Here is a 10371-nt window from a genome sequence, read left to right on the forward strand (position 1 = left end):
GAATAGTGGTAAGGATGGTGGTGGATAGTGGGTAATGTGGCGGGTGCGTATAGTGAATGGTGAAATGGTGGACGACAGATAGTAGATAGATTTAATATGTAATTTTAATATGTAAAGCAAATTAATAGAATTTAATTAATAAATTGTTATTACAAATTAAAATTAGCTAAATATACTTTTTTTTTTTTTTTTTAAATGTTGAATCATGTATCATTTTATTAGAATATATTTGGACTACACAATAATCACAACTATTCTGTAAATGATACTCCCAGCTCCTGGCCAGTCCGATCAAACATTAATTATTATATCACAAATAAAGTAAGAACAAAATTAAAAGTAAATCAAAAGAATTAAAACCAAAATACCATACTGTAAACCAAAATTAAACTAAAAAGAGAAATAAAAGTAAAATAAAATTATAAATAAAAAGTAAATAAAAATTTTTTTTTTTTTTTTAAGTATTACTCCAATAGTTTTTTGCTTATATATAGTGTAACCTTATCAAACTTTTTCTTTATTGGGATCCAATCCTCACATATGTATTTCTTTATAAAGGTATCCATTGATTTCTTTACCAAAGGAATTGACTTTTGTACTCGATCTGCTTTTCTTGTTTTTATATCTTTTGCTTTATCTGAAGGTTGATTTAAGTTGTCCTTTATGTTATCCTTTATTTTGGATTCTGTAGTAATTTTATCTGTTCAAGTAATGCCTTTTCTTTTTTCCCATAAAATAACTTGTTTACATCTTGGTTTCCATAATAATTCTTTGAATGCTAAAATAAACCGTATTAAAATATTGGCCATAAGCATCTGTGCCTCAGTAAGAGTTATCTTAAAATCTGTTTGTAATTTTGTTGTTAAACAAGTTTCAACTTTCACTTCCAATGCCAAGTGTTGGAACTTTTGAAATTTTTTTTGATTTTGCTGTAACTCCTAATATATCTTGTAATACATTTCTAATAAAATCTTCACCTTGGCATTTAATTTGCTTTTGTTTTAAACATATAATTATAGATTCTTCTGTTGTAATCTCTAAAATTTTTTGCCAAATCAATTCATATGCTTGACATTCAAATAAGTGATTCCAATTTTCCTTTTTGTTACAGTTCATAACACATTTCATCTCCTTATACAGTTTTGGCTTTCTTAATGCTAGAATGGATCCTAAAGGAAGGATTTTATGAAACAGTTTTGCTATAAAAGTCCACAAATAGTTAGTTTGCATACTAGTGCAATGAAATCCTTTGCAATAATGAAAAATAAGCCAAGTAATTTTCCAGTCTATCTGATTGACATTTGCATAACATAATTCCTAATTATTTTTTAGTAATGACCATTCAGTAGCTTCATATGTAGCTAATATTTTCAAGATAAATCGCCTAATATTAACTTCAATAGGATTGTCTATAAAAACAGGAAAATAAGATAGTATGTTATCAATAAAATCTACATTGTTTTTAAATATATTTTTTCCACATTGGCCTTTTTTTGCCAATTTGTCAGCTATATCATTGCCTACGATGCCACTATGTCCTTTTATTTTAACCAGTTTTATATTTATTGATGCCTCTCTGATCAGCATAATTATTTTAATAATAATCAGGTTATTAGTTTTTTTGAGCCATTTTCTAGTTGTTGAATCAAAAGCTGAGTTAATTGAATTAATAGCACCTAAGCTGTCTGTATATATAGTTACATTAGAATTTTCTGGTGCTGTCAGTAATGCCAAAAAAATAGCTACTATTTCTGCTCTAGTTGATGATGGCCAGAGAGATAGACTTGAGTATACTGAATATTCTCCTTCTTCATTATTTGTGTAAAATGCTGCCCCTAAATTTATCATATTATTATCTGCCTTATTATGTGAATGATTATTGTTATCTATAATTTGATTAGCTAGTGATCCATCTGTATAATATTCAATGTTTTTTAATGACCTTAATCTATATCGTATATTTGTAAGTTCTTGTCTAAGTGTATCTTGTTCTATCCAGCGATTGATCCATGGTCCTAAATTATCTCCATTTAACTCAATTGTGGTGTTTTTTCCATTTGTTCGTATATCAACGTTAGTTGTAATATTTTCAACTCTATTTACTGAGTCTACCATATAATACCAGTCAATATGTGTAATTGCGCCTGTTGATAATCGAGTAAAGATTGGTAAAACTAATGCATTATGTTGAGCTATTGTAATAATCTTTGGACATTCCTGTTTTTGAATAATTGCTTTTTGAGGATTATCTGAACATATTTTAATATTGCATACTTCTATAATTAAACATTCAATTTCCCCCCCTTTTTTTTAATATGTGTTCTTTTCTTTACAAGTCCTATTGATAATTTATTATTTTTATCTTTTATTATCACATATGGGTGTTTTCGCTTGTCCTTTGATACTGGCTGTAATGTATTATTCAGGAAATTAGATATGGAAAATCTGGATGTTTCTATTATCGATATTCCCTTGATCCATTGGGTCAACAGCTGATACCATTTAGCTATGCGTCCTTTGGCTGATATACTGCAATAAAACGTAAGCATCGCATTCATAGTGTGTCCAGAAGGTAATATTAATTGACTAGCATATATAAGTGGGTATGAATTTGAGGTTCCAATTTTTCGTAATAAATTGAGGCATCTATGTGTTATAAATATTTCTCTAATGGGTATACTCCCTCCACTGATAGCCCATGTTGTTCTATTTATATAATCTTGTTGTATAACAATATTTAACTTTCGTGCTAAGATAATAATATTATGTAGACTTAAATTAGATTTGGCTTCTTGATGACCTAAAAATAATGATTCTGATTCATGTTCAAAAATATTATCATGTATAGCCAAACGTAGCTGCGCTGTTCTACATCTTATCATTATGGATCTAGATGCCAATAAATTGCTATTTATTAGATATGTAAAAGCAGTGATCTGATTTGCGCATATTTGATCCCATGGATTATTAATTCCTAAAATGTATCGATGATATAATGCTGATGCTGGATAACTTCTAGGCAATCCACATATTTGCTTAACTAACTTGATTACTAGTGAATAAAAGATTCCATTCATTTTCAATAACGTCATTAATGCCGTTAATACATATATTACTCTTGGGATGAGGACGTGATTAATTAGATAAGCAATGTGTCCTACTGTAATACGTTTTCGTCTGATAGGATTCAAAAATTTTTCAATTATATCCTTAATTCTTTTGATTGATCTTAATTAGCTAAATATACTAAATATACAAAATCAGTAATAATTAAGTTGATTATTAACAATCGTCAAATTTGGTTTTACCGATTTGTTACTAATTTTACTGATCGATTTGTTGACAGGTGGCAGGCATTATGGTGCAAATCGTTTATAAAATTAGTTGCCGATTTTTTTGGTACTGATCGGCTAAGGTCAGACTAAATTTCGTCCAATATTCGGCAATTTAAAATTTTGCCAAAATGGACTATTCCGACCAGTGGGCTTAAAATGAAGCTACACATGTCAGGAAGATCTCTATAGAGCCAGAATTATGGAATTAGAATATAGATAAAATTTTAGCAAAATTATAAAGTCATGTGATTTTATAATAGGCCAATCAGAAGTTTCAGACAATTTTAGGAGTTTTGGAAAGATTTCAGAATTTCGAAAGAATTTTGGGATTTCAGAATTAATTTCAAAAACAAAATTCTGGCCAAAATTATTTCAGAATTAGGAAATAATTTTGGGCGGCAGCTTTAGCTGAGTAATAGTTTTAAGGTAGTTTTTATTTGAGTTTTCTATAATTATTTTTTGCAGGAGGCTTAACATGACTAGAAGGGTTATACTTGCATGTTGGCCCATCTGATAGCTTGTCGTTACTGCATATTGAAGTTATAATGAATTCTCTTGCAGGAAAATGGAACTCCTACAACTACAGTAGCATCTTGTGTGTTATTTATTGCGTATCTGATCAAACTTATGCCTATATTAACTGTATTCTTTTTTTCATAACAATAGGAAGAAGCTTTCAGATCAATTATACAAGGACCCCAGACATCACATATATAACTCACATTTGAGTTTTAGCAAATTCAATCAAAATTAGGTTAAACTCATAATTTTAGATAGAGCAAATTGATTGAAAATTAATTAATAGTCATAATTATGAGTTTTAGCAAATTGTATTGATTTTACAAAGTCATATTTTATATTTGAGCAAATTGGTACTTTTTTTTAAATTTAACTTATCCTTTTTTTTTAACTTTATAAATAATATTTTTAAAAATATTAGTTTCAGAGTCCGGGTTATATTTTGGCCAAAATTAAGTATAATGCAGGCCAAAAACTGTCCGTTTAGTTTCGCAACATTTTATTTTTTAATAATTATTTATTTAATTTATTATTTTTATTAATTATTATTTTATCTATAATCTACATATTTTAATTATAAAAATTGGCAGTTTAATTTATATTAATCATTTATTTTTTTATTGATAATAAAAGAAAAAATTATTAACTCATATTTTGAGTTTTAGCAAATTAGTATAGATTTGAAATGTAATAATTTGATTTTTAGCAAATTAGGTCTATTTTAGCAGGAGCAAAAAGTACTTAAATTCATGCAGATTAGTTATGAGTTATATATGTGATGTCTGGGGTCCTATTATACACGATACAAAAAAGTTAATTGAAAATACTCGTTCTACAATTGGGAACATCAATAATAGACTGATATAAATAATAATAGAATTTGTATAAAAATAAAACTAAAATGACAGTTGTTTACCCCATTTTGTAGGTTAATCCAAGAAAGCATGCAAAAGACCAACCTGATTCCAAAGATATCAGGCGAGACAGTATGAAATCAATGAATGTTTATTTAGTTTACAAAAATGTTTTCTCACTTTTTCACATTTACAGATTAAAGTGACACAGAGTTCATCCGCGTCTTCTTTCTCTACAACTGGTAATAACGAATTACAAGATAGTATATATGATATAAAAGATGCGATCGTTAATGATGGGTGAGTAGTCGATGAATCTGAAGAATTTAATACCAAAAAAGCAGGAAAAATAGATAGTTCAAATTATTACGAGAAGATAAGTACTTGATGATATCACAATTTTCAACTCAGAAATAAAACTGCTAAAATGTACACCACTCCAACAAAAAAAGACATTGTGAAAATACAATGCAAATTGATTAATATGCAACTACAAAGAAAAGGTGGTCCAGCTAAAGCCAGTATATTTTGAATATGGTATGTACTTACAAAGAAGTTGTTATATTTTACAGCATGTTACTGAATTAAGATTTTGTGAATGGATAGAACCATTTTCATGGACTTACAGTATAACGAATTATACCGCCCCTAGCCACTTCTTATAACAAAGCTGAAAGTTTCAATCCCATTAGTAGAGTTTGTGATTAGTTATGTTATCGCTTTGGAAGTATGTGATATCTTCGCTTTGAGTTTATAATAAAATAATTCTCATGATTTTTACCTTTTGCAATATAGGAACGTATTGCAAATCTTACTAGAGAATTATAAATATCAAGATAATCAAAAAATCGAATTGGCCAAACTACACCACCTACATCTTTTATGCGTAGATTCCCAGATACTTCACAAGTAAAATTGTTACTTAAGTGATAAGGGTTTTAGTTATAGTAGAATTAGAATATTTTCTCCTGATAATTATTATATCTCTGTATACTTAATACATTAAGAGACTTGGACAAGTGATGAATGTAAAAGTTTATTGTATTTGATTTTACATCTGAAAGATAGTATATATATTGAAAAATGATTGGCGTTCTATTTCAAAACGTGTACGTGATTTTTTAACCAACACATATGAATGCTTCTGGGATGAAACTTGCCAAATTTTATTCAAGTACTGAAAATTTCTGATTTTGATGAATATCAAATTTTTACTCAACTGTGACTGTCTGGTTCACATTTGCTAAAGTTTTTCTATATTTTAACATTATCTAATCATATATGCTTATCATTTCTACAAATAAAATCAATATATGCGCTTATCAATTATTTTAAACTTGTATACTTCTATAAATGTTACAGTATATAAACTGCTTAATGGCTTATCTTTTTATCATAATTTTTAAAAGAAAAATACACATGCTAAATATCATTCTCTTGCAGATCAAGATGAGGCTATCAGGCTGATTTGTAACTTATCTCGTGATTTGAATTGCGAGAAAGTTGTGAGGAAGTACTTGGAAGATAGGGTGATACCTGTAATATGATATATGTCATTCAAAGCACCTCTGGCTAAATCTCCTGTTAATTATGAGAAATTCACAAACTAATTTAACCAAAAGTGCTATAGGTGCTATATATATGCATGTAAATATAAATAAAAGATAACGCTATATAAATATCTGATATACTTGTAATCAAATAAAATGAATCTGATATTTTTATGCTAAAAACACTATAATCATTATAAAATACAAAAACTGTAGATCATTATTTTATTGCTTAAACATTTATAAATATGGATTTAGATAGCAATATATACTTTAAGTTTAAGCTTGCTTCATTCATTTGATTGTAATATATTATATAAAAGGATAAGTAAAGTATTATCCCTTTTAGAAGAAAAATATGATAATGAAACACCAGAAATGTAATGCTCCTGTATCTGTGATCTATTTAGAAAAATACTTGAAGAGAATCTAGAAATATTTTTAAGAATAGATATATTAAAATACATGCAAAGTTTTATGAAAAAGATAAAAAGTTTTGTCCTAGCAGTTCTCCAACCAATTATATATATTGCAGTGTATGTGACTTCCTAGTATTTATTTTTGATAAACTTATCATTACAATGTTTACTAAAGCACTTATTAAATATTTATTAATAGCATTTATTAAATATAAGATATACTACTTACTCAAAATTTTAGGACCACCTGGTAAATTAACGAAAATTATGATTTTTTTATCATTCCGTATTTTAATAAATTACTGAAAAATTATATGTGATAATTTTATTAAATAAATTATAATTTTTCACAATTGAATAATATATTTTATAAAAGTGATCTTAATGCTCATCAGTAATAAAATTCATCAGGAATAAATTCACCAGGAGTAAAATTTACCTAAAGTTAAGGTTGCTGGAGAAACTAGAGGGTTTTAGCAAATTGGCGAAATGCCAAAATAGCGAAATTTTGCCAAAATTATATAAAAGTCTTATTAAAAAGTTGGCGAAACTCTGGAGAAAAGCGAAACTTGACAAAATTTATTATAAATGCCAAAATTGCTAAAATTGCCAAAATTTTGCCAAAACTATAATAAAACTATAGTAAAATCTTGGAAAAACTAATCGTAGAATTTTGGAGAGATTTAAGCAGGCAACCTTACCTAAAGTAAAGTTCATTTATATCATATAATTTATTAAAATTTAAATTATTTTATTTTGAAAAAACTAATAATTTTTTTAATAAAAGTATTTATATAAAATACAGTCCGACCTCTATATAATCACACCCCATATAGTCACATCATATAAAATTCCTCTATATAATCACATCTTTGGGAAATACTAATATATATAATTACTATATAAAAAAACCTTTGTATAATCACATCATAGTAAAAGCCTCTATACAGTCACTGATTTTTGCAAAACCGATTAGGTGACTATATAGAGGTCTAACTGTATATAATTTAAATATAATAATATATTATACAATAATTCATAAATTAGTATTATTATAAAAAATGTGATAAATCTTACAAATATTAAGTAGATTTTATACTGTTAAACAACTTTCAATTAATAAAGAAAGTCAATTTCACTTGACTAAAGTGGTAAAATTACACTCTAAAGTTAGTAAATGAAAAAAAATTTGAAAGTTAGTATCATTATAAAAAACATAGATTTTTCCATATGTATTATATTTATTACATCCATAAAAATTAATATACAAGTAGTTTTGATCTTGCTGAACAATTTTTAATTAATTTAAAAGTCAATTTTATTTGACTAAAGTAGCAAAATTACACTTTAAAGTTAATAAATAAAAAAAAATTTTGAAAGTTAGTACCATTATAAAAAATATGGGTTTCTTTATATATATTATATCTATACTTATAAAAATTAATATACAAGTAATTTTGGCTCTATTGAATAACTTTCAATTAATAAAAGAAGTTGATTTCATTTGACTAAAGTCGTGAAAGTAGCGAAATTACACTCTGAAGTTAGTAAATAGAAAAAAAAAAAATTCAAAAGTTAGTATCATTATGAAAAATGTTAGTTTTTCCATATGTATTATATTTATTACACCCATAAAAATTAATATACAAGTAATTTTAATCTTGCTAAACAATTTTCAATTAATTTAAAAAGTTGATTTTATTTGACTAAAGTAGTGAAATTACACTTTAAAGTTAATAAATGAAAAAAAAATTTAAAAGTTAGTACCATTATAAAAAATATGAGTTTCTTTATATGTATTATATCTACACTTATAAAAATTAATATACAAGTAGTTTTGGCTCTGTTGAATAACTTTCAATTAATAAAAGAAGTTGATTTTATTTGACTAAAGTGGTGAAATTATATTAAATAGAAAAATATAAAACTTTAGGAGTTAAACAGTTAGTAGTATTATAAAAAATACAAATTTCTCTATAAATTTCATTTCTAATTTATGAAATTGAGTTATATAGGTTTAATAGTATGTTTGGAAAGAAAGTTTCAGTTTAAAAAAATTTATAAAAAAATTTTTATTTACGTGTATACAATTGTAAAATATAATACAAATAAAACTAATATAAAATTAAAATTATATTACTGGTGAATTTACCAGATATAAAATTCACTTCCTGATGAATTAATTTAAATTAACCATTGCACAGGTCGAAGATGAAAAATCAGACATCAATCATAAGATCAATCGTACCAATCAGTCACCAATTAGTCACTGACAGGAATCGATTGCGATTGATTAATACCTGATTTTTCACTTTTCGACCTGTGACTGGTGAATATAAAATTAATCCATTTTATAAATTATTAGACAATTTGTTATATTAACAATTTTTTTAGCTATTTTTTAATAAAATAAATAAAATTAATTAGCTTAATAATAAAATTTTTTTTTATAAATTTTATTATATAAAATTATACTTATTAAAAAGTTATTATCATGTACAGCTTAATAAAAAGAATCTAGCTTATAATTTTGCATATTTAAGAATTCAATTTATTACTAAAGTTGCTTAATAAAAAAATCATTTTTTTTTAAAGAAAAATGAAAATAAAAATTAATTTCATATAAAATATTTTATTAAAAATTTAATAGAAATATCATCAATACTTTGTAAAATAACTACAAGCCTTATTATTACAATTACTTGTCGATTTATATTTTCAACAAGTTTTTGATAGACTTCATATTGAATTTGTGACTAGTATTCCTGAAGAAGTAACTCTAATTTTCCAAATTCTTTGAACTATTTGTTTTTACTTAAATACGACATTTAAATTCATCCTACATGTGTTCAATTGGGTTTAAATTGGAGCTTTATTCTGGCTATAGAAGTTGAAATCTGTGTTCTTAAATTTGTGTGTATTGGAACATTATTTTGTTAAAAAAATAATTAACATTTTCTTCTTCAAATTACTTTAAAAATGGTTTCACATGATAGCTAAAGATCTTTTATATATATCTTTTACTATCAACCTGACCATTGATTTTTACTAAAAAGCCCAACCTATATCAGTTAAAACACTATCACATCATTATACCATCTCCACTATATTTTATGATCAAAATAAAGCAACTTACATCATAGTTTTCCTTTGAAAGACACCACACGTAAATTTTTTTATTACTTTAAAATAAAGTGAATCTAGATTTATCACTTTACACAACCTTTTTCCAGTTATTTATTGTTTAAGATTGTCTTTTATGAACTTAAAATAAATAAATTAGTCAGTTAGGTTCACTTATGAAAGGTTTTTTGAGAGTAGCACAATTATGATTTACAGTACTTTTGCTTACTTCTTTTCCAGTTGATTCAATAAATTCTTTTTGCATTTTTTCTGCTAAAGTATGATGATTTTAGGTAAGAATAATTTTAAGATGGTGCTTATTATGTTCATTTAATTTTTTTGGATATCTACTTTGTAAAGTGATGGTTAAAATACCTGTTTTATGATATTTTGTTATAATATTATGGATAGTAATCTTTCTATAACCAGTTTTTCTTAAAATTGTTCTTTCTGGATTTTCAGTTTCATAAAGACCAATAATTCTTCTACACTCAAAATTTGATAGCTCTTTTGTTTTGACCATTTTATTTCACTTAATGAAGAAATGAAGAAAAAAATAAACATTACGTAT

The 10371-nt window shown here is 25.7% G+C and overlaps 1 protein-coding gene across 1 annotated transcript; it reads right to left on the reverse strand.

Annotated features, from left to right (window-relative positions):
• Window positions 1–9921: 9921 nt before the first annotated feature.
• Window positions 9922–10323, reverse strand: OCT59_014654 (uncharacterized protein; the record flags this gene model as incomplete). Its single annotated transcript, XM_066150158.1, has 3 exons — window positions 9922–9941; window positions 10020–10073; window positions 10176–10323. The coding sequence occupies 3 exons, from the start codon at window positions 10321–10323 to the stop codon at window positions 9922–9924; spliced, it is 222 nt and encodes a 73-aa protein (XP_066002353.1).
• Window positions 10324–10371: the final 48 nt, after the last annotated feature.

Source organism: Rhizophagus irregularis, chromosome 22 (assembly GCF_026210795.1).
Source record: "Rhizophagus irregularis chromosome 22, complete sequence".
In the NCBI taxonomy this organism is placed as follows: domain Eukaryota; kingdom Fungi; phylum Glomeromycota; class Glomeromycetes; order Glomerales; family Glomeraceae; genus Rhizophagus; species Rhizophagus irregularis.